This window comes from Notolabrus celidotus, chromosome 10 (assembly GCF_009762535.1).
Source record: "Notolabrus celidotus isolate fNotCel1 chromosome 10, fNotCel1.pri, whole genome shotgun sequence".
Lineage (NCBI taxonomy): Eukaryota > Metazoa > Chordata > Actinopteri > Labriformes > Labridae > Notolabrus > Notolabrus celidotus.
Genome location: NC_048281.1, coordinates 24,723,219 through 24,748,472, shown reverse-complemented (window position 1 = coordinate 24,748,472; position 25,254 = coordinate 24,723,219). Strand labels below are relative to the sequence as shown.

General features: G+C 40.6%; 3 protein-coding genes across 4 annotated transcripts in view; 2 read left to right on the top strand and 1 right to left on the bottom strand.

The window, feature by feature from the left end:
- Window positions 1-286: 286 nt before the first annotated feature.
- On the top strand, window positions 287-1,494 carry si:ch73-23l24.1 (otospiralin). Its single transcript, XM_034694549.1, has 3 exons — window positions 287-579; window positions 882-956; window positions 1,081-1,494. The coding sequence occupies exons 2-3, from the start codon at window positions 893-895 to the stop codon at window positions 1,323-1,325; spliced, it is 309 nt and encodes a 102-aa protein (XP_034550440.1). The 5' UTR covers window positions 287-579; window positions 882-892; the 3' UTR covers window positions 1,326-1,494.
- A 6,503-nt stretch (window positions 1,495-7,997) lies between these two features.
- ecrg4a (ECRG4 augurin precursor a) lies at window positions 7,998-19,918 on the top strand. 2 transcript variants are annotated; one of them, XM_034694273.1, is made up of 4 exons: window positions 7,998-8,134; window positions 16,251-16,298; window positions 16,417-16,586; window positions 19,478-19,918. In XM_034694273.1, exons 1-4 carry the CDS (start codon window positions 8,065-8,067, stop codon window positions 19,625-19,627), a joined length of 438 nt encoding a protein of 145 aa, XP_034550164.1. In that variant the 5' UTR covers window positions 7,998-8,064; the 3' UTR covers window positions 19,628-19,918. The 2 variants fall into 2 exon arrangements, with proteins under 2 accessions (XP_034550164.1, XP_034550163.1); XM_034694272.1 differs by lacking the exon at window positions 7,998-8,134 and adding an exon at window positions 9,361-9,498.
- A 74-nt stretch (window positions 19,919-19,992) lies between these two features.
- uxs1 (UDP-glucuronate decarboxylase 1) overlaps window positions 19,993-25,254 on the bottom strand; it is a 48,758-nt gene continuing 43,496 nt past the window's right edge. The window contains exons 14-15 of the mRNA XM_034694271.1: window positions 25,033-25,136; window positions 19,993-20,787 (exon numbers count right to left, since the gene is read on the bottom strand). Coding sequence (XP_034550162.1) covers window positions 20,656-20,787; window positions 25,033-25,136 — 236 coding nt within the window. The 3' untranslated portion in view covers window positions 19,993-20,655. The remainder of the gene's footprint in view (window positions 20,788-25,032; window positions 25,137-25,254) is intronic.

Sequence of the window (25,254 nt, the reverse complement as noted above, 5' to 3'; positions counted from 1 at the left end):
TGGTCTGTGTTTACCCATGTTTACTCCGGCTGTAGATAGTAGCTCTTTTTCACTCTTTTTTAAGAACACATTATGTATTGATTGCCATCAGGACATAAAGATCATTTTAACCAGTATGACAAAAAGTGTATCTAAATCTGACTACCAAACCCAGCTTTAAGTTACATGTGTGATAATCTAGGTCCACCAGCTCATACAAATGCCTGTGCAACAAAATACATCACCAGTGTTATACAAAACAGTATTTTGGCTTCACTTTCTTCAAAAATAGGAGGAGATGGAAGAGCGCCGTCCATATTTATAAACATGTAAACAACAAATTTTGAAATCTAAACATCAGAAATCATAATTTTGTATCCTTCTGTTCAAATAAGAAGCACAAGAAGTGTAGAACAGTCTTCCTGACACACATTTAGGGTAGGCGTCAGGAGTGGAAGTGTGAAAAACAAACATGTCCGCCTTCCTGTCTGCTTCGAAACGAGATGCAGATGTCATCCAGAGATCAGTCTGACAGAGGTGCGAGAGAGACAGAGAGAGGGGCCAGGGACGGGAGCACAAGCATAATCTCCTGCTGATCAGGTAAGACAGACGGGTAGACGGCCTTGACACATGGCAGCTTTTGTTTCTTCTTTCACAGACTGATGCCTACAAAGCTTTTATAGAACATCTTCACCTGGAAATGGATTTCCGCTCGAAATTATGTCCCTGACTTTCTGGTGTTGCTAAGAAGTTCTATATGGACCTTAATTCACACACACGCACGTGCACACACACACACACACACACACACACATACACACACACACACACACACACAGATTCCTCTTGGGTGTCTTGGGTTACTCTCCTCTCGGTTAATCTTTTTGTATTTTGTGCCTCAGTTTCTGGAATCATGCGTGCTCTGTGTGTGTGCATGCTGCTCTGTTCCCTCCAGCTCTTCATCCTCCCTTCTACAGGTGCGTCAGCCCCTCATGTGCTGGACAAATTACATATATAGACCTGACTTTGTGTTATGCAGCAATCCTGACATGACAAGGCGTGAAATAATGTTCACACCTCTGTCTCTGTCTTCTCTGACAGCAGTAGACGGGAGCGAGGCAGCCGGCAGGAGGGATGAGATGGGGGAGAGGGCAGGGAGGGAGAGACGGAGCCTGCCGTATTGGGGCCTGTGGTCGTCTGATTTCTTCGGCTGGTTGGAGGAGCTGCGAGCGCAGGCGGCTCAGACAGGGGTGGAGGATCTGGCTCGGACGTTCTGGTCTCACTTTCCCATCGCAACCGAGCTCGGGTATGATAGTCCCGAGTCTGACCCCCAACTTGAGGAGTGAGGAAGAGGAGGAGGGAGGAAGCAGATGAGATTTAAGAGCCTGAGGGCTGAAGTCAACTTTGACGTTTTTGTGATGAATCGTGATGAGTTTTCAAATCAATTCTATTTTGGAAACTTCCATATCATTTTTACATTTGTGTTAACTTGTGTGTGTACAAAGATAACATGAAATGCACAAAATTTTACATGAACGACTGTTTTTTTGTTTTTTCCTGCATTATTAAAACACAATTGAATCAACACCTCTCGACAACTTTCTCTTGAACAGTAAAAAGAAACAATGATCATGATGATCATTATGATATCACATCCTCAGGTAACTGGTGATTTCAACTCCTATCCTAAACATGATATTGAATACAGAGCTTTAACTTCTAACGCAGTATATTTAAATGTTTGTTTTGATGCTTTTTAAGTCGAGTCAAGTCAACTTTATTTATATAGCACATTTAAAAACAACCAGTGTTGGCCAAAGTGCTTTACAAGGTAAAAAGTAAAAATACGTGAAGACTATAATAAACAACACAACATATCAGGATATTAATGTCCTCCTCACGAGGGGAAGGCCAAAGAGAAGAGATGTGTCTTCAACAAAGCTTTAAAACAATCAACAGTGGGGGCCAATCTTAATTGGAGTGGCAAGCCATTCCAGAGCTTTGGGGCCGCTGCCACAAAAGCTTGGTCGCCCCGTGTTTTAAGCCGTGTTTTAGGCACATCCAGGAGCAGCTGGTTTGTTGACCTCAGTGCTCGAGATGTGTTATGAACACGAAGAAGATCAGCCAAGTAGGATGGTGCCAATCTATTTAAGGCCTTGTACGTTAAAAGTACAATTTTAAATTCAATCCTGTGGTGGACCGGGAGCCAGTGGAGAGCACGCTGCATAGGTGTGATGTGCTCCCTCTTTTTCCTGCCAGTCAGGAGGCGAGCAGCAGCATTTTGAGCAAGAATGCTGGACAGGATCCAATTTGAAAATGTCTGTGTTGTAAGCATCTTACACAGTCAGAAGATCAGTAAGAGAGCCGGGTAATAATCAGGTGTGGTAACCTAACACTTCTTCCCCCTCTGTTGGTCAAAAACAAAAAAATATATATATTTTTTTTAAGTTGGACTCATAAAATGTTATCACTTTAAAGATGTGTTTTCGTGAAGAAACTCTCTACAAGGGATTACGTTTTGAAAAACAGTCAAACTGAAGTTGAAATTTCAAATTTGCACATTTTTCAGCTTCCCACAGAGCTGTGAGTCAGACTTTTCAGTGAGAAATGTTTGTGTGGACTTATGGGAGCATCTGGGATAACTATGTGCCGCAGTGTCAGACACTCGTGTCACTCCTCTGAGGCTGTCAAGTCAAGTGTGAGGAGCAGAGGGACGGGAGGACGGACTAGGAGACAAAGAGTTTGATGGGGTTAAAAGAGAAAACTGATGAAATTGTGCTCTTGAGCAGAGTTCAATAAAAAATTCTGATCTGACACTAGTTCAACTTTTTATTCCCTGGACAACAAGCAAACACACTGCACACACAAGAGAGGATGACCTTATTCTGTATTATCACAGTCCAGGAATGCTCTGATGCAGAGATGCTCATTTCACGCTTTCGTGCAGGAGGGAAGGAAAGCTTTGTGCCTGAATCTGTGTCCACATTTTGCAATGCTTTGCTCTTTCCTCCAGCTCAGTGTAAGGTTTATATGGACAGGAAACATCCAAGTGTCTAATGAGGGTTCTGTGGAATGAATGTCTTCATCCCATGAGAAGCGTCATGTTGCCTCAGCGTTCTTCATCCCGTGTTCTCCTCTCCTCTCTGCTTCCGATGCGCTCAAAGCTCTGATAATTACAAACAGCCTGAGGGGACCATGAGGGATCAGTGTTTGTCTGTTTCCACAATGTGTTTCGGAGCTTTCCAGCTCAAATTTTGTAATCTCCAACTTTAAGTCAGGGCTTTAAAGACCATTAAAACATAGAAGTCTGTTCTCTCAGTTTTTTCAATCTAAAAAAATGACCATCTTTATACGCCTTTGATAAGAGCCTCTGCTTCTCAGACCTTCTCCGAGGTGTCTGATGAGTAAAACCACAGGGGAAATCTCGTCTACACGCATGCCTGCACTGACAGCACGGACTTGTGCCTTTTACTGAGCTTTACAACTCACTTCAGAATGCGATAAAAATCTTTCCCTTCAAGGCCGAGTGTGTGGAGAGTAGCTGGTTGAATTCTGTTTGTTTCAGAAAAGACACAGCCAGCCAAACGCAGGCTTCATAAAAAAGATTCAGACATTTTTGGCTAAGTCAAAACAATGAATTATGGAGTTCATAAACAGTCCATTCATACTCTATTCATTAAAAGGTTTCTTCTACTTTTCTGTGTTTCTCTTTCTTTCTTTCTTTCTTTCTTTCTTTCTTTCTTTCTTTCTTTCTTTCTTTCTTTCTTTCTTTCTTTCTTTCTTTCTTTCTTTCACCTCACCATCTTTCCAAATCCATCCTGACAGCAGAGCATCGTGTGCCAGATTCTGGGCTTCCAGCTCGACCTGTGAGAGACACAGAGGCTGTTTGTGTTCCCAAACCAAATACTTTCCTTCTCTGATGCACACTCTTTTTTTTTCACACAACAGAATGAGAAGTTCAAACCAAGTGGAGAGAGGGAGAATTTTGGAATGGAACTTTTATAAAGTAACATTTAATCGTTAAAGCTGGCCCAATTTAAGGCTTGATTTGCCACCCACAGTGATCGAAGGGGCACGGATGTGAGGCTTGTCGTATTCAATTATATTTCCAAATAATCCTAAAGAGTGTGGTGTCAACACGACTAATTTACTGTTCCCAACTGAGTCACAGCCTCCCTGACCTGGGATCATAAAAATCGAACATGTTCGATACTTTCAACTCTGGCACAAAAGCGCAGGAGAAGCAGTTGTGCTTGCAGACTGAATCTGTAAACACTCAGTTCACTTCTGCATGTGCTAAAAGGTATGTTTACTCTCACAGGTACTTATAGCTCACAGAAATTGGCAGTGAATGTAGAAAGAACTTTGCCCTGAGTCAAATGAAATCAGCTTGTAGAATTATAACAACAACACCAGCACCTTTGTAATATTACGTCCAGTTCACTCACTGAACAAATTTGCCCAACCCAAACAATTTATGCCAATTTTCCAGAGAGCTGTACACATGTGAAAGGTTACTTCAAGGCCAATAAAAACCATATAAAGCATATAAAGCTTTGCAAAAATGCATGACCACATCTCAAGCGCCAACCTCTGGTGGTAAAAAATGAAACCTATGTGGATGTGCAGAAACACTGTGATTCCTCAATTGTCCACTTGAGGTTGGCTCCAAAAGCCAAAGAAAGTCCATTGGAGCTCATATCAAATTTCTTCCACAGCAGAATGAAACACAGCCTAGTTAAAATAGCAGTCTTGGTCTGCCATGAGTTGATCTTAGTTTGGGATTTTTCTTTGTGTTTCATGCCTTGTTTCCTCCCTGTCTCATGTTATCTTATGTCTTGTGTTATTAGTGGTCCATGTCTTGTGTGTTGTATTTCATTGTGTGTTTTTGTGTGTTTCTTAGTCTAGTTCAGGCATGTACAAAGTACGGCCCAGGGGCCAATCGCAGCCCAAGGTCCATGTATTTATGGCCCCAAGCTTCCATCTTGAAACGTGTTATTTATAACAAAGAAATGTATCACTTTATGAATCATTAGCACTGGGAATTCTGCAAGACGGCAATAAAGAAGAAACACAAGAACTCTTAAAGTTGACAGGTTTTCAAATTAATGTTTTCATCATGATGTGAAAATGTTCTTGATGGACACTAAAAGTTCAGAAGACACAAAAGAGGACACAAGACAAGATCAAAATTATGAAATTGTGCAGAAAAGGCTAAATTTGGTGCATATAAATTGTTAAAAAATAATTATTTTTTTCTTAAAATGTCATCTGCTGGTCAGAAAAGTCTAAAAAACAACATGAAAAAGAAGTGTGATGAAATCCAGATCGTGATCTGCCATAGAAAAATAATGAGACAATATTTTTCCCACATTGCCCGACGCTAATGAAAAAAAAATTCCTCAAGAAGAAGATAAAGTTTGCTAATGTTTCTGTGGCTTGAGGAGAACTGAGGACCATCTAGTTACTGTTTTATTGAGAAAAAGTTTTTAAAAAATGGTATTAAATAGAGTTCATATATAACTTTTTTAGATTACTAAGCTTCAGTAGGAGCCTCTTGCCCTGAGGTATTCTGACAACATCAAATGTGGCTATATTTGAAAAAAGTTTGGACACCACCAGTCTAGTTTATTGTGTTTACTGATTTATTTTGTAGTCCTTAATCCCTGTTTCCAGTTTAGTTTTACTTCCTGTCCTTGTATGTTTCCCCCCTCTTTGATTAGCCTCATTAATTTCACCTGTGTTCTGTTTCCACACCTGTGTTGATTACCCTGTGTATTCAGTTTCTCTGTTGTCCCTGTCCTGTGTCCTGTCCTGTGTTCCCAGTGTTTTATTTTGGACTTTTTGGATTTTGTTTCTCCGACATTGGTTAAGTAAGTTTCTGTTTGTTGTTTTGTTATTCAAATCGTATTCTGCACATGGGTCCTCTGCTGTTCTCAAAACCACATGCTACATACTGCCTACGAATGCAGGATGTAGTCAAGCGGCAACCTCCGGTCTCAAAACTATGAATCCCATGCAAAAGTGTTATTAGCTGCAACTCATTGACAATCCGCTTGAGGCTGGCTGCAGAAACACCAGAAACCACATAGACACCAATTCAAAAAAGACGATCTTTGCAGCATTAATAAACATGTTTACAGCCTGGTTCAAAAAATGGCTTGGCTCTACGTTGGTCACTTTTCTATCGGCACACACTGTACGGGGGAGTGAATTTATTTCTGAGGTGACGGTTCAGAAGATATTAAGATTATGAGTTTTTGCCCAAATAAGGACATGACTGACTTGACTCCTAGCTGTTGGTGAGGAGGCTCAAACCCCGCCTCTTTACGTCACACTTTAACTGGTTGAGTTCCGCATTTCCAATATGGCTGCCGCCGCCGGTTGGCTTCAAAACAGCGCTCAGGAACAGATGGGTGACGTAACGGATATTACGTCCATATTTTATAGTCTATGGATGCAGTACGTACTGCATACTACATTCTGCGTTTGAAGGTTGTATGTAGTATGACTGTTCTGTTGGATCTGTTTTGCAGAAGTAAACAACCGCCAAGCTGATAGCGAAACTTCTTCTTTAGCATTCACTTATAATTGAAAAAGTTAAGAAGCGGAACATTAGTGCTGTGCATTGTGGGAAACAGTACGCAAGGGAGACTGGTCCGCTACATACTGAGACATTTTCCTGAATCAGTACGACATCCGGGTGGTTTTGGCATACTGCAGATTTTTCTCCTGTTTACATACTACATACTAAATGTTCGCCAAATCAGTATGTACTGCTAGTATAGTAGGCCGTTTTGAAACAGCCATGGTCTTAACCTCTCATTTCTGTATCTCATTTTCTGCCCCTTTGTGACAGGCGTATGGGAGTTAACTTCTTTTTAATCATTAGTATTGATCATATAAGATCTAAGAGTTTTGAATAATCAGGCATGATTGTGGCATGGTTGCGTTGCAGCTGGGCTCAACTCCAGCTCTTCGCCTGATTCCACATCAGCTAGAAGTTGGTTGGACGGTAACGTCACTGAGACCATGTCCACGTTTTAAATAGGCCAAGCAGCATCTGGATACAGAGCTAAAGGGCTGAAAGAGAGAGTGTAAGCTGATCTAGGACAAACACAGGCAGACGTGCAGTTGGCCAAACAACACAAAAGCTAGCCCCAAAGCTAACAGACTCTGTTGCCTTGTGCACTTAATGAGCAATATTCACTCAAGTGAAAGAGCAGCTTTCTTTAGTGGAAAACTTTGAACTAGTTGTTGTTTTTTTAACACCCAAGGTCACATAATGATTAAAAGAGATGAAGTGTAAAACGTGTATGTTGAAGAAACGGGGAAAAAGGAGAATGGTGTCTCTCTGTGCTGAGGGGTTTTGATTGAGAACACATGTAGGAGGCTTGGCTTGATGTTTTATTGTAAAACCATACATGCAATTAGACTGACATACTTAAATCATGAAGCTAGTTTAACGTGCAGCATCACTCTGCCACTCTCACTGAAGGGGTTACCTGAATCAGGCCTTTTTAATATTCCTGACATGAGACTTCCCCTCAAGACACTCACTCTGATGTTATCAGCAGGGTGAGCTACTGATGTTTTAAACAACAGTGAAAAGATCCTCAGGTATCTCCCTCTCACTGGTCACTGTGTTAAAATTAATATCATGCTGCACTTGTTTCTGCTCAGAATTCTCCTGTTATTATTTCACTCTTGTGAGTTACAGAGAAAGCATGAAAAAAACATTCACACTGCAGCAGCTTTCTCCAGAAATTACATTTCAACCCTCTGAATATCTCTAAACCTGTTTTATTACACTTCTACCTTCTACTGGATTTCAGCAGCTGCTCCTGTGCTGCATACAGAGATGATGGAAAACCTTAGACACATGAAAAATCATTTTACAGCAGAGAATTCCCCAGTTTCAGCTGTGTTTCTGTAGGCAGGGAGGGAAACGACATTCCACTGCCGTGGGCCAGTTTCCACTTGAAAAGTCTTGGTTACCGCCCACTCTTCCCTTAGGTTGTGCAGAAGTTTAAGCACAGTTGTTGCCTTTAAGCCGCTCTGAAAGGACTGTGCTCGGGGAACAAGATGGCATCCCAGCAGCTCTGCTCCAGGTTAATAGGTCTGGCTGTGTTTCTGACACTGCTGGCTCTGAGAGGTGAGATCGGTTTGATTTCTCTTCTGCTTTCCTTTTCAAATGTCAAATTTATGGTTCACATTCTGGATCATCCAGCTTTGCCATCTGGCTCTTTTTCATCAGTGTTTATTTCTGGATTTTTTTGTGATAGTTGGATGAATGACAGTACAAGGAGTTGAAAAGATGAATGACAGTATGTCAGAGTGTGTGGGATGTAATTTCAGAGAAGGTCTGTTCTTAGATAACCCTGAAAACGAAAAAACAGTCTTTCCAAGTATGACCATTTTCTCGCCATCTCTTCTTTGACACTGTCTTCTTCACTCACATCCTTACTGTGATTATGATAGGAGAAAAGGAACACAGGAAAAACCAAATTGAAATTGATTTTCTTTTAAACAGCAAAGCAGATGAACAGACTAATTGATAGTTTTATCCCATTCATTTCAAATCAGCAGGATTTATGATGCATATGTTTTATTTCAGACTTTAAACTAATTAGAGATAAGACGTCTGTCACATTTGCTTCCATCCAACAAGTTTCACTGTTATTTTGTAATGATGCAGTTTAATATACTCTATAATGGAAGTCTGGAGTGCATCAACACAAAGCATAAAAACAAAAAAAACACAGATGCAGACAAACTGCCACTAATGACTCTGTGAAGGTCACAGCTCTTTCCTTCCATTATAAAATCTCTTTACAGAAACTGTCTTCAGATGGCTTTGCTTAAAGTGAAGATTTAAAAAGAGTATAGCTGATTTCAGACATGCACAAAAACCCCAAAAACTTGTCAGTTTTTTGAGGGGGGAGCTGCATGTGTGAACCAAGCGGTAACCTCCGGTCTCAAACTATAAAGCCCATGCAGAAGTGTTATAAACTGCAACTCATCGAGAATCCGCTTGAGGCTGGCTGCAGAAACACCGGAAACCACATAGACATGAGTGGGGAAAAAAGACGATCTTTGCAGCATTAATAAACATGTTTACAGCCTGGTTCAAAAAACAAATTGGCCCTACAAAGCTAATTTCTCTATCGGTACACACTGTACGGGGGTGAATTTTTTTCTAATGCAACGGTTCAATGGATATTAAGATTATGAGCTTTTGCCCAAATAAGGGCATGACTGACTTGACTCCCAGTCGGGAACACATAGCTGTTGGCTAGGAGGCTCAAACTCCGCCTCTTTACGTCACACTATGCCTGGTTGAGCTCCGCATTTCCAATATGGCTGCCGCCGTCGATTGGCTTCAAAACAGCGCTCAGGAACAGATGGGTGACATCATGGATACTACGTCCATATTTTATACAGTCTATGGTGTGAACACAAACTGCCCAACTTTACCCAGACTTTTATCTGCTTGCCCACATTTCCGTATGAAGTCAGGTGAGTAGATGTGAGAACACAGCAGGAAATAATCAGGAAGCAGTAAGCAGGCAGCGGTGATGACATTTATATCATGCCAGCAGTTCAAACCTGGAAGAGCGACATGTAACATTAAGAATAAAAACATCCTGGGTTGAAGCAGCAAAACTGTCTGCACATCCGTCCATTTAAAGATAACATTGATATAGATTCAAAATGCCTCATCATAGCCTGGCTCTGTGCTGCTTCATCTGCCATGTGGATACTGCAGTGAACTTTTGATATCATGTCCCGCCTCACACCCTCCAATCTGCCAGGGAGGAACATGTGTGAACAAGCAGCTTTAGAAACTCTCGAGGGCAGAACTCCTTGACATTTCTAGAACATTTCAGGAATGCATCGTAATGAAAGAAGCTTAAAGCTGCTTTCACACTTACACTAAATATCTGAAAACTTGAAGAAATGATCTGGATGAGCTTCATGTGTGAATGCAAACAGCTGAATTTTTTCACCCTGGAATTTTTCCTGCCAGTTCATGGTAGCCTTTTGGAGATGAGTCAGGTTGAGCTCGTGGGAGAACACAGCAGAGAAGCTTCTCTGCTTGGCCAAAATTACTTTAAATCACACTACTTCTCTCACTGTTTGCATCATAAGAGTAAGACGCGCATGTTTTGTTAACCTTCATTAAGATTTCAGGAGCATCATGTCCCTATAGACTGATATATCCTTTATTAATAGAGGCCAGGACTCTGACTCTAAGCATGCGTAGGGTCACTTGGTAGCACATTTTGATAGGAAGCTCTACTTGAAGAGCGACACGTAAGAAGATGAAAAACACATCAGTCGTAGTGAGACTGCTGTATACTCGCTCCTCCTTTCTAGTACATTCTTTTTCACTCATTTGTTGATACTTCTGATATATTCAATCCCTTCTAGCACTGATAGAAAGGCCAAAACTGTTATAAAAGCATGCGATCACTGACAGAAACACATGGGCAATGAATCTACGAACAAAAACATTTATCACGAGTTGAGAGAGAAACAAAGTAAAGAGAATCAGTGATAAAGTAAGTTAAAACATGTGGAAGAGTAAGATGAAAGGATGATTTTAATCATTGATAAAAGTATTTTATTTTATAGATCAGCTTTGCAGGTATTTAATCATTAGAGAAACTATTGATGGAACAATGTAAAAGTGCTGAACCGTGTGTATCTGTCATCATTTGGAGCTGACATCTGTTAACATCACTGTAACCAGGTTGTCTGTCCTTAAGTGAGTGTGAGAGTGGAGTTGTTGGAATCTCTTTGTATCTTAGTTGGACAATTTGAATCTGATAATTGTGCTAGAGGAAACTTTAGGTCAACAAGAAATATTATGGATGTTGGTATAAAATATCTAAGCAACCTGTCAAACACTTGTTGAGATATTTAAATCAGGATCATCCAAAAATGCTGACATGACCAACTAAAGATAATGCCAGAAAACGTCAAAAATGTCAAAAACGATCCTGTTTCCTACGCAAATCAGGAACAAAGTATTCTCAAAGCCAATGAGATCAACACTAAAGTCTTGATCTCTGGCTTAAAGTGTTTTTTTTTTTTTCAGATATTCTTCATCCTTTCACTTTTAGTATAAATTAAAAAGTGTTATATCTGTGGATTGGTTGTTCAGTGGTTACTCTATGTTAAATTATTAACAAAGACACAACATCATGAAAGGGAAAGACTCAGTCTGATCTCATCTTAATCCACCATGAGCAGAGCACTTTGCAGCATTCCTTTTAACAGTCAGAAACCTCGAGCAGAACCAGACTCATGTTGGACAGCCATCTGCCTCGACTGAAACTGGGTTGGAAAGAGGGATAGAAGAGATGAAAAGAGAGTAAGAAATGATAGTGGTGAGATGGATAGTAGTGGAACGTCCCCAGCAGCATACCGTCTATGGCAGCGACTCAAAAGATGTCAGGTTTGAATGTGCAAACTTGACCTCTAAAGACTGTTTTTTTCTGAGTACCAAGGCTGCCCCTAACAGTACAGTAGCATTCAGCTGTGGTTCAATTGGTGACTCTGTTTTGTGAATGTTGCTCTCTTTATATGTTAGAATCTTGATAAAATCTTTTCTCCCTCAGGCCGCTCTGCTTTTATAAGCCAGGATCAGTCATCAATCTACAGCCCTCTGGGGAGAAGCAGCACAGCTGATGCATGGATAGATGGACGGATGTTATTAGATTGCAGTTATGAGCAGATTCATGCACTTTAACAAATGTGCTGATTCCACTAGAGTGAGAAAAGGTTAAAAACACGTCACACAAAAGCTCAGCAAGTATGACTCACATTGTTCATGTAACGGTCAGACATTGCAAGCGTTCTGCAGAACAATGCGTTGTTCATAGATTGTGTGCACGCCTTACCGGAGAGAAAATCCACATGTAAGCAATTTTCTCAAAATGTATTCTCTCACTGCCTACCGCAAAGTGAAAATGTGTTTTGCTTTATCTGGAACAGAATCCACTTGAAGATGTGGACTGGATTCCCATACATATTCTGAGGCACATGGAGTTCTCAGGCTTATATAAGCTACTCAGTTTTATGTGAAAGCTTTCTCAGAAAAGCATATGAATGAGTTCTCCAGACACTAAATAAGGTCATGGCCCAGATGTATGCAGGGGCTTCAGTGCTCCGAGAGAAAGGCTCATTGCCCCTTCAAGGGTTGCTAAACGTCATGTGATTGAACTGGCTGTGTGCAGCGAGGTACAAGACACCTCTTTAGTGCCCACTTTGTCTGTTTCCTTACACAGTGCATTAGTCTGGTGGGAGGTGTGAGCAGCAGGGAAGAAGTGGATGGAGTAAATATATTTACATGCAAATTGGCCTCTGACTATCTGCATTGAATGTGTGTTACAAACTTCCCTGTTACTCATGCTCTGTGCTCTACTCTGACATTTAGATTTATAATGAAAATGGAGATTGCGCTCAGCCATGAAACTGGGATGAGTTAAATAAAATGGGGGGAAAAAAATGTATGCATGTACAACCACTGAGGCTAATCATAAAGCTGTCAGCTGATCAAGCAGCGTAATCAGGAAAATATATTTTGATTAAGCTTTAACGAAGAGGGTGGAGAAAGGTATGCTGAACTATATCTACAAAAAAAATTGAATGGATACAACCTCATTTGGATAAATACACAGATATCCGTACAGTGTATATTTCCTTTTCTCTTTAAATTGAGTAACCAGTATGTTTACTTTTTTTAAGTGTTAATTTTTGATTCTATTTATTCCATCCATCCATCCATTTTCTTCCGCTTATCCGGGTCGGGTCGCGGGGGTAGCAGTCCAAGCAAATTGACCCAGACATCCCTCTCCCCGGCGACACTTTCCAGCTCCTCCTGGGGGATCCCGAGGCGTTCCCAGACCAGGCGGGAGATATAATCCCTCCACCGCGTCCTGGGTCTACCCCGGGGCCTTCTCCCAGTTGGACGTGCCCGGAACACCTCTAAAGGGAGGCGTCCGGGAGGCATCCTTATCAGATGCCCGAACCTCCTCAGCTGACTCCTTTCGACGCGGAGGAGCAGCGGCTCTACTCCGAGCTCCCTCCGGATGTCCGAGCTCCTGACCCTATCTCTAAGGCCGAGCCCAGACACCCTTCGCAGGAAACTCATTTCAGCCGCTTGTATCCACGATCTTATCCTTTCGGTCATGACCCACAGCTCATGACCATAGGTGAGGGTTGGAACGTAGACCGACTGGTAAATCGAAAGCTTTACCTTCCGGCTCAGCTCCCTCTTCACCACAATGGTCCGATACAACGTCCGCATCACTGCTGACGCCGCACCAATCCGCCTGTGGATCTCACGCTCCATTTTACCCTCACTCGCGAACAAGACCCCGAGATACTTAAACTCCCCCACTTGAAGCAAAGTCTTCACTTCCCCAATAAATTCTATTTATTGCATTATCTAATTGTAATTTCTATCAGGGTTGTCAAAATTACATGCTGATTTCTATTAATTCATCAAAGAAAAAAAAAATGTAAAAAAACGAACACAACCATCTCATAGACTGTTAATTATAACACACGCTTTAAATGTTCCCTGACTATGAGGCCAAAATATGTAGCGCTTCCTCTCATGATGGATGGCATTGTAGGTCATATACCCAACCTCCTCTGTGTTAACAGATTGAACATGGGTCAAACTTTAAAATCAAAATTCACCTCAAATAGTTTTTTCTCAAACATGGTTCCTGTCACTTTAAGTTCTTATAATGCTGATGTATTTCGAGGTGTTCATGTCTCTGAGAAGTTTAGTTTGAATTAGTTATTTGATGTTAAAAACGATGTAGTGGCGTTTCCTCCGGATGCCACAACCACGAAAGAGCTGCAGGCACGATAACTAAGTTTCACACGCAAATGACATGAGAGGTGATCCAGTTTTTGAAACTTTTAATAAAGAATAAAAAGTAAAAGTCACATGTCACATGGTAAAAGAACTGTATGCTCTTGCACCTGGCACAGCTCTCTGTCTCTCTCACTCGTCTCACTCACTCACTCACTCACTCACTCACTCACTCACTCACTCACTCACTCACTCACTCACTCACTCACTCACTCACTCACTCACTCACCATGTACCAAGTGAATCAATCAAGTGACCTATCCAATCACATTCCAGTCGCAATGAATATTCCTTCTTTCCCAAAAAGGCACAAAACATGAATTTAACACTATATTTTTCAAACAAATTAAATTATTGTAATGTGGCTCTTACTAACGATATATGATTGAATGACATTTGGATTGAAGGACTGATGACACTATCCTTCTGCTAATTAAAACATGCATTAAACTTTACGGATAAAATGCCAAAGATCTCTCAGGTCGATTGCAGAACGAATTATTGTGTTAATTTAAAGCGCACACTCCTGACTTTGAAAAGCTTATTGAATCTTGTGAGCCTGCATTCGTCAACAGAGCTGTCAATTAATTTAATCTTTCTAACTGCTTTTACTTCTATTTTATTATTTATTTATTTTGTATCCAAATAATTCATTGTTTTAAATTGTATTTGACTATTTATTGTTTTAATTTATTTTTATTTTTTTCATTTATTATTTAAATGTTCATAATTTATCCTGAACACCTTTTCTCATTTTACCGATGTGATGTTGTCCTCTTATTCTGAAAACCTTTTATGTCCTTTTAATGCTTTTATTTACTTATCCATTTTTATTCATTTATTTGTATTTATTTAATTTATTTATCCTTGAAAAACCTCTCAACAACGATATACTGGGCTATTGTCCCACCACTTCATTCTGTTTAATTGACGTGTATTCCTTTTAACCTCTTGCGTTGCATTTTGTTTTGCATAGTTAAAGTTCCTCCTCCCTGTCCTTAGAAATGTTTGCTATTTGAACCATGCTTTTTTTGTCAAAGCACTTTGTAAACATTTGTTTTTAAAGGTGCTATATAAAGGACAGCTGTCTGTCCTTTGTATTACACTGTCTTTGGTAATTACCATCTACAAATAAGATTAAGCAGTATCTCTCACAGTCTTGTTTCTACCAGCTACGCAAAATCTCTCAGGTCAGGCCCTTTCTTTCACACCATAACCTAAAAATGATCATCCGTTCATTCATCACTTCCCGATTAGATTATTGTAACTCCCTCTACACCTGCCTAAGCAAACACAACCTCTCAAAACTCCAGTTCGTCCAAAACGCCTTTGCCAGACTCCTCACACACACACACCAAGAAAAGGGGACACATCACAGCAGTTTTAGCCTCTCTTCACTTCCAAGGGCGAGGTTAAAAACCAGAGGTGACCGGGCCTTTGCAGTCAGGGCCCCGTCACTCTGGAATGACCTGATGGAGGAGATCAGGCAAGCCACATCCTTGTCCTCTTTTAAATCTGTTTTAAAAACACACTTTTTTAAATGTGCTTTTACTTCTTAACTCATCACTGACTATTTAATTTCTGCATGGTTTTTATTATTGTCTTTTACTTAAAGCTGCTGTGAGGAACTTTTGATTTATATCAATTTTGGTGCCCCATTGTGGACTAAGTGATACCTATTTTCTCTTGTTCTGTACATGCAAAAGTAGTGTTTTCAACAAAAACCTCACCCTGCTGTCTTTTAACATCCAGATTTATCACTCAATGTGATTATTTGCCATGAAAACAGCCAATAAAGGGTGTTTTTAAAGCAAAAACGTCAATCATGAGGTCTGACACCTACCCCCTCTGAGTGGTTTAAGGCATTTAAAAATGACAACAGAGCAGGAATGAGTGTTGTTGTTTATGGTTTTGTTTGCTTTTGAAGGTCATAAAGAGGCATCAGTGTTGGTTTCAGTGTGTTTCTCAGCTGCTGTAAATCTCCTCATAGTTCCTTTAACTCATTTTAGCTCACCTTACCTTTGCCATGTGCTTTTGTGTTTTATCTTGCTGTCTTGCACTCTTTGTAAACATGTTCATATATAAATAAAATGTATTATTATTATTATAATGCAAGGCTTCTCAAGAAAACAGTAGAAAAAAAAATCATCTAAGTATAGACTTAAGGTTGGTTATTTAAACTTAACTTTACCTGTGTTTTAACAACCAAAAAAAAAAAAATCTCTTTCCTCCTCAATAAGCAAGGTGTGTGATTCTCTCAGGATTGAATCACAGCTGGCTCCACTTTTTAAATAATGTATCAAGACTTAAAACTAACCTGCTGTGAAGGATGGTGTCTCTGCAGCTCATTTATTTCCTCCTCTCTCCTCAACAGATGTATCCAGTGAAAGCAGCCTGCACAAGATCTTGAGGAAAAGAGAAGGTAACATTTTACTTCACACCATCATTAATAAAAAGCTGAAATAAATGTGGATTCTTGAAGTAAAAAAATGTTTAGAAAGCTCCCCTTCATTCTGTTGCCCTGCTGTGCTTCCCCCTAGTGGCAGGAGCTGGTGCTGACCTCTCTAAGTCCTCCATCGCTGTCCCCTCCTCAAAGGCTCAAGAGTTCCTGGCCAAACTGAGCAGAACTAAGAGGAACCTTTGGGACCGCAGCAGAGCGGACGTGCAGCAGTGGATTGCGCAGTTTACGGCCATGGGATATGATGAGCAGGTGAGTTGTGTTTGTTCACTGAGAGTTCAAGTTTCCTCTGAACTCCTTAAGTCCTCAAACACACCAAACTCCTCAGTGGAGCTGTCAACAAGACAGGATTGCTGCAAAACAAAACTGATCCACATAACAAACAGCACACGGATTTACCTCCCTCTGAGACATGACTGTGCATATGAGGAGGGAAAGAGCATGCGCACAGCAGGATAGCACACACAGGAACTGCAGGCACACTGATTCTGGATTTCATATTTTTCTTTGCTTTCTACCATCAGTAGAAACACTTCAAATGTTGCGCAAAATACTTTTTCAAATTTCTGCTGTTGGAAAGTTCACAGGTATGTTTCCTCAAAGGACCCCTTTTCTTTGCAGCTGTGATAAACACTCTACAGAGTCGGGGCATTTTGAAGAGATGGAAAATGTTCCTGAGGTTCTGGTTGTTTTATAGTCCTAAAGCCAAAGCTAAAACACCCCTGAAGATGTTACTAGTTGGAGTATTTATTTTGTTGCTAAATACACCTTTTTTAACTGGATTAGTGTTAACGCAAACTGCAAAAACTAAATTGAATTGAAATAAAATAAATCAGAGGTTCAAAAGGAGCTCTTTGTACATGTCTACACTACAGCTCATTTAAAGCTTGGGTTGGTAGTCAGATTTAGATACACTTTTTGTTATACTGGTTAAAAAGATCTTTATGTCCCGATGGCAATCAATACATAATGTGTTCTTAAAAAAGAGCGAAAAAAAGCCGCTATCTACAGCCGGAGTAAACCTGGGAAAACACCACCAATCCCTGCCATCAGGAGCCAAATTATGAAACCAATCAAATCCTGTCCTGCTGTTCTGCCTGCCTCTTGCGCGTACATTTGGTGTACACTCCCCGTCTCCGGCTTCTGCTTCCTCTGACTCTACTGACTGCCCCTCTCGCCTGTCCCCTCTGACCCGTTGAGGTGCTTTGCTCAGGAGGACTGTAGTCCGGATTAGAGTCTGAAAAGCTCTCACCACGGGGGCTCTGACAAGCAAAATAATGAATGACATTTAGTAAGTCCTACAGAAAATGTAGATGTATTATATGTATTAAAGCATTTCTCCTAAAACTGGATAATACTAGCACTAACAATAGACATGTTTGTTTGTGTTTTTAACTTTCACTACGATAATGTTTTAGTGTTTTCTTACCGCTGAGTGAGACATGAGTTGATGTAGTGCAAAACACAAACGATGTGCTGAGGACCGGTTTTGAATCAGTCATGACCACGAATCAGAGGGGCTCGTTTACGTGAGCGGGGGGCATCGTTTTGGAGGAGCTCCAAAGGGAGGGGGGGAGGGGTTAGACGAAGCCCTGAGGAAATGCTACATTCAAATTCATGCTAGTTTTCCATGACTACCAACCCTAGCTTTAAGCGCTGGATTTAGTAATTTGTTTAGATTAAAGTGGGCGTGGTCTAGTTTTGAAATATGTTGTCACATACTTCCACCATCAATCTAGGATTTAGCAGTACTTGAATTCAACTTGTCCAAACATTAGGGTTTTTAAGCTTATGTATCAGTGCACAGTACAACAGCTCTCCTAAAGTGAAGCCAAAACTCTTAAAGGTCCCCCGGGTGATTGGCTACCGTATAGCGACACCGCCTTCATTCAACAGATGAAACATGGGTCAAACTAAAAACATTAAATGCACGTCAAATTATTTTTTCTCAAACATGCTTGCAGTTAGTTCTTATCATGCTGATTTATGTCTAAAGTTCTGTTTTTGGTTAAAATGAATTATCTGATGCTATAAAAGGGGGACAAACGACATGATTGGCAGCTCTGTTGATAAATGCAGCTCCTGCAGCATTTTGTGCAGCTCTACTGAAGAGTTGAGGAGGAACTGTTGGGAGAAAATGTAAAAAATTATAACACAAGAGTCATTGACCTTTCCATAACCATAAGACGACAGACAGACCTGCGGCTCCATTAGCCAGATTGCTTCTGCAGCCAGATTGCTAACATGTTGTGTTCCACCAGCACAACATGTTAGTGTCAATTGAAGCGGTAGTCTAGCTTAATCCTTATGTAAGAATATAGATCGGGACATGGGGGAACTTAATCAATTTTTAGACAGTCAATAAATGGTTTGAGCTTTTTTATAACTCTTGAGAAGTAAACTTAAGAATTCTTTTTCAGCTTTTAAAATTTGAGCTAACTTTGACTTTGATGTGTCATATATAGTCATGTCTATTTTCTACTACTCAGATTTTCAGAGGCTTTGAACCCTGAGAAGATTGACCAGGCAAAAATTAAAGCTAAAGTAACCTGGATTTTGATCTGACTCTGCTTAGCAGAGTATAAACCATCGCCTGCCACAAGTCTAACAAAGTGTGTTAACAAGGCACAGCTTTCCTCATGACATGCTGTATATATGAATACATAAATACAAATGTAGGACTGTATAAAAGAACATACGAGTTCCCTTTTTTTTGCAACTGAAGTCCATGTAGAGAATCAGTTTGTTCTTTTTCAGGTCATTGAATGTCGTGTAGAATTCCCTGTGAGGATATAGCCGAGAACAGAGGGAGCAGATAATGCAAACAGAAAAAAGGGGAGCAGAGTGCACAAGATTATCCCCCCCAACGCCACCAGTTTTGACAGCTGACAGGGTTTTCGTTTCAGCCTCTGGAGCAGTCTTTCCCAGAGATGTGCGCCGTTTGCTGCTGCTAACTTAAAAGGCCAGAGCTGTGAAAGCATTGGCCTTTTCAATGTTTGCCTTTCATCCGTGTCTATTCTCATGACAGTATAAGAGGAGACCTTATCAGCTGCCTCTGTGTCTATTAGCTGGGGATTTGTTGAAGCTGAGTTTTCCTTAACAAGCCACGCTGCTTGTGGTGTTCTTTTTTCTTCTCTAACTAGAGGCTGGAGGCCGACCTGTCGTACTGGATGGACCAGGCGCGCTCCACCGATCAGGGGCGTCAGCATCACTACGATGAAAACGCCCCCATCGGCCCTCGGTACCCTGGTTCTTACAGGCATGGAGCTAATGTCAACTATGACTACTATTAATGCCAGTGTGTGATAGTCTGCTCGTCTGTCACCTGTCATGTAGCTGTCAACATCGAAGTACTCTGCAGCTGCTCCAGCCTGTTTTAATTAGCTGCACCCATCTGTATAACCCCTTATTGATGCTCGGTCTCAATTCTGAAATAGCTGTTATAAAAAGGAAAAACATGCACAGAGTTTGCCCTCAAAAGGAATCACCTGTGATCAACAAGGACATTTTTATGCAGCTGATTTCTGTAAAATCTGTCTTTAATTTGCTCTACTAGATTTTTGTAAATAAAGATTCGGCTCAAACTCATGCTTCTTGTTTTCTTTCCACTTCCACACAACAAGCGTAGGAATGATTTTCTACTTCCCTTTTCAGATCATTCACAAAATATTGGAAATATTTTATTAAAACAGCATCATCTGAGATTTGTAATGCAAAACCTGACATAAGATTTCACAAAGTAGAACACCATGATGTCCTGATAAACACACAATAATTCTGTAACAGTCTTTGTGGAGACTTTTTTTTCTCAGTCTTGCAGTGCTCTGCATGAACATCCAGCTGGGTGCTGGCACGTCGCTGATAGGAGCACGAAACATCCAGTGGAAAAAAAAGAAAAAAAAAGAACCAAAGCCAGGTAGCTCATATCTGGAGACACAACACCGTAAACGTGATAAAATGAACACAAAGCACTGATTCACAGCACAAGCTGTTGGCATGATTCCTGTAATGTAGTTTGCGATTTAAATAGCAAAAAGCAAAAATTCACAAAAACGCTAGGCTGGGTTTCAGGTTTCTTCTCTTCTTGATTCAGTTCTGTCCATCCATCATGAGAGCTCCAGATTCAAGCCCTTTTTCCAAGAGAGCAGCTGTGGCTCGCACACAAGGCAACAACATCTCATATAAGTCGTCTCTGCTTTAAAAAAAAAAGACACAATATCCCAGAGTGCTTTACTCGTCAGTGTATTTCAGTCTTCAAGGGTCTCCTCAGGAGTCTTTAACTTCATTCTGTTTCGGAGAGTCTTTGTCCAGACACCTGACCTCAGTTGTGTCGGGGTCTCCCTTTCTTCATGCGAGCCGCTTTAGGTTTGGGGATGTACTGGTTGTTGGCTTGGTGCTCCAGCTCCCTGCTGAAGTACTGGATGGTTTTGTTCAAGCCTTCCTCCAGTGGCACCTGTTGACAAGAAAGAGAATAGAGAAGAGGTGGGCAATTCATTTTCCCAAGAGGCCACATGAGAGACGGGGGACAATGTGTCTGCCCCCTGGTGGCTGGCTGCAGTATAGGTAAAAAAAATCTGTCAGTCAAACTTAAAAAAATAAATACAAGTCGTACGAATGTTTCTTACATCTGTATGCTGTGGTGATATGTAGTTATTATTTGACTGTTTTGTGTTCAAGGCCTCTTTTTCCTGAAAAGTTTATTTTTCGTTAGTTATTAGCGTTTAAAAAACGGGGTTTTACTTCCGGGTTTCCTTTGATTCACAGCCGCCCTAGAGGGAAACTTCAAAGGACACACAGTGTGTTATGACGCTACGCTGTAGGGCGGAGCTTGTTACATTGGCTTCACAGGCTCTGGCTGCACAATGGCTGCGCCCAGGAGAGGGACTTTTTGGCTTCAGAACCGTACAACGGGAAGAGGCGGAGCAACGCTGTCCATTTTTATTTACAGTCTATGGAGCGGACATCCTTGAGGGCTAGCAGTTAGCCTACTTAGTCAATCACGGACTGTATGCTTTGTGGCATATACGTTCACACGCAGCCACCTGCCACGCACATACGGGAGGGGCATGTGGCCGCACGTAAATCACAACAAAAAAAGTCGCCTTCAAAATAAAAGCATTTTCCTGGCATTGGATGCATGGTGTACACTTATTTACTGTAGATTTTATTTCTGAATCTGATCACCCATTAAAGATGAGTGCCTGGACCATATTTTCTTAACTTTGGTGAAATTACGCGAAATAGGCATAGAGAAAATAGCATAGCTTACCTGCCGGTCCTCTGGGAATTTTCTCATTAAAGCGGAAGAGCTCACCGGCACGCATTGTGGCTAACAGGAGCACTAATGTACTGTAACTCATACGACCCCACTTCAAAAAACTGAAATATCCCTTTAACCTCACGCGGGCCAGTCAGGGACAGCCAAAGGGCCGGATGTGGCCCCAGGGTCGTAAAATGCCCAGGGCTGGCATAGAGAGATATGATGGGAATTGGATGTTAATGAATAGACTGGTGATGTACTCTGCCCTTAATGATTGTCTATTGATGGAGGCTGCTCTCGAGCCTCTGTAGAACACTGTGTGGTTACTCATTTAGTCGGCTAATAATTCTGGCTATTGTGTCAGTCTATAGACCTCAGGTGAACCTCTCCAGCAGTTTGACTCATGCAGTCGGATAATAGTTCTGAATGAGCTTGGCTTACTCCCACATTCCTAATATAAATGTCACAGTTCGATGGCCTGATGAAGAACTTTTTAATGAAGACTAACGATTCCAAATAACATATTATAAACACTATTACTAGCATTCATTTCAACACTGTTGATGTCTCCCCACATAATAACAATGTGACTCACACTGAGGTTTGTCGACTAGGTTTAAAACTGTCTTTTCTCTTTGAAGTGAGACAGTCAAACATTTCCCCTGACACATTTTGAAGCATAACACCGGTTTGTATATGACTGATAACATATTTTCTAACACATAAGTTTGAAATTTTGCACGAAATGTTGATTTGGACAAGATTTTTTGACATTTATGCAATAAAAATGTATTTTCTAGCTAACTTTACTGTTATTACTCGTATTAAATTGAACATATCTCAGTTACTGTACTGAGGTTTGGGGAAACATAAAAGCTAATTGCATCCACTTTCAGCACAACAGAAAAGAGTCCTGAGAAGAGTACACAATGTTGATTTCCGTGAACAAACAAATGTATTATTTCTCAAGTCTGAAACCTTATTGTTATTTGATCTTGTGGATTTTAATACTGTGCAAATAATGTATAAAGCAGGAACAATCTGCTGCCAGGACATATTCAAAGAATGTTCTTTTAAAAAGAGGGAGGCTGTGACTTTAGAAGGAAGTTAAATTTGAAGATAATGAGTGTTCAGAAAACAATGAGGAGTTTTTGTATTTCAATCTGTGGTGGGAATCTGTGGAACAGACTCAATTTGGAGCTACAGCGATGCCAAACATAATCCAGTTTAAAAAGAGGCAATAAGAAACAAAGTTTAAAGGGCTTTGATACTCACCAGGGGTTTACTTTGAATGTATGTTTAAATACGAAGATTTGTTTTGTATGAATTTATTCAAGTATTGACAGAAAATAATTTGTGCATAAAATGGTAGGATTAAATTTGGTTTTTACTTCTTCCTACTTCTTTTTGGACACGGAATTTGAAATGTTTCAGAGCTTGCTGATGGAATTCTCTGATTTTTCTATTTTGTATTTATTTACATGTTTGTAATAAAGACATCGAATCTAACATTTCAACTGATGGTGAAGTGAAACAAGGTGGACAGGATTGCACGAATCAACTCCACACCTGATTGAGTTTTTCTACATCATCACTGATAGAATCTTAAGATTTCATCTTCCATGGATCAGTTCTTTAAGACCTCTGGTAACCCAAATCAACAAAAATGTTTTGACTACGATTTTTATAGTCATACGTACATACTATTATATACACATACATACATATACACATATATATATATATACAAATATTAGTGTATATATACACAAATATTAGTACTGAACTTTATTCCATTTTTGAAATGTTGTCAGTCAAGCTTTTGATAACTCTGACCATAGGTTCTGACACTAGTTTGAAGTGGGCAGGGTTACCTTAGATATTTATGATAAAATAAATATCTAACCAATCATAAATTAATCACTACTACTCAGCCCGTCTCCTAACCCCGGAGAATCCAGGAATCCGGGCATCACACGTTCCTGATGCCCCGAACATGGAGACCACGCAATAATAAAATTTATAAATTATATTTTGTAATTCAGCACTCGGAGACCATTTGAAACAATGATTTTCAGGAGCTGGAGTTTTTATTTCTTCAGATACGGAGTTGGGCGTCATTGGTTTAGCTTTCTAAACGCACGCCTCATGTAGAGGCTACAGTCCTCGTCGCAGAGGTCCCAGGTTCGATTCCAGCCTCAACCTGTTGCTGCATGTCCTCCCCCACTCTCCACTCCCCACATTTCCTGTCTCTCTTCGGCTGTCCTATCCAATAGAGATGACAATGCCCCAAAAATATAACTAATCCGGAGTCAGCTCAAACATGCAGGCTTTGAACACTCTCTTGACGTGTCAATCAAAAAGGTAGCTGCCATGCCCACACAGTCCTGAGAAATGCTCTGAACTGGAAAATAAGCCGTTTTTCATAGTTATGGATGTTTTATTTTCACTCAGGTTTTTATTGATGCTAAATTACACGTTAAATTTTGATATTCTATATGAATTTTAAATATTCAAAGTCACATTCCCAGAGGCTTTAACATCACTGTATCCTATTCTCTGTCCTGTTGTTTTTTTTAACAGCTGAAGATAGGCAGGAAATGTGGGGAGCAGAGAGGGGGGAAGACATGCAGGAGATGGTCGCGGACGGGAGTCGAACCGGCGACCTCTGCGACGAGGACTATAGCCTCTGTATGTGGGGCGCTTAGACCGCAAGGCCACCAGCACCCCTTCTCTGTCCACTTCATGAACCATCTTTAAATTAGTAGATTTCTCTGTCCTAGCCTCCAGTTTTTCTGTCTTTAACCTCTCCTTTTTAACATTTGACTTGTTTTTCCCACCATTAACAAACCACAGCAATAGTCTTCTATCAAGAAATAACATTGATATAAACTGTTGACACAGTCTATATTGATATATATAGACCAATCAGAACAAAGCACTGAACACAATGTGTAATACAGGAAGTAGAGTAAATTTGAATGTTGGAAAGCTTTTAGGACCGTCTCAATTTCAGATAATTTTGAGCGGAAGTTCTAGCAGTTATAAATCATTCATTTTCATTTTTGATCAATGTGACTGAACACCAAGTCATTACTGATACCGAGAGTAATGTGTCATCATTACAGTGAAAAGTATGATGTAATGATGATTTTAATAAAAATCCTATTAATCCTCCTCTGTGTGAAAAATTCAACATCAGCTTGCAAGGATAGAACTCTGTTAATAAATGTTTCACTGCAGATTCGTGACGTGAGATGAGTCACAATCAGAAAACTAAAGGCGGGAGAAAAAACACTGATCACCGGCTGTTGGTCAGATTTGCAGAACTGTTACAGCAGGTTTGTGGGATAGTATGTGTATGTGTGTGTGTGTGTGTTTGTGAGAGAAATTGAGAAAACTCCTGCTGACTGATGCTGGGTTGTGTGTCACACGTACCACCGGCTCCCAGCCGAGCATCATCTTGGCTTTTCTGATGTCAGGTCTCCTCCTCTGTGGGTCGTCCTGAGCCTCTGGGAGAAACTGGATCTGACTCCTGCTCACTGTGGGTGTGCATAAAACAAAGAGAGGAGGAGAGTGAGTGTTTTCATTCACAACCTGAGAGGTGCATATTTATTTTGCTTTTTACTCCTTTAACACCGTAGATGTTCATATGACGTT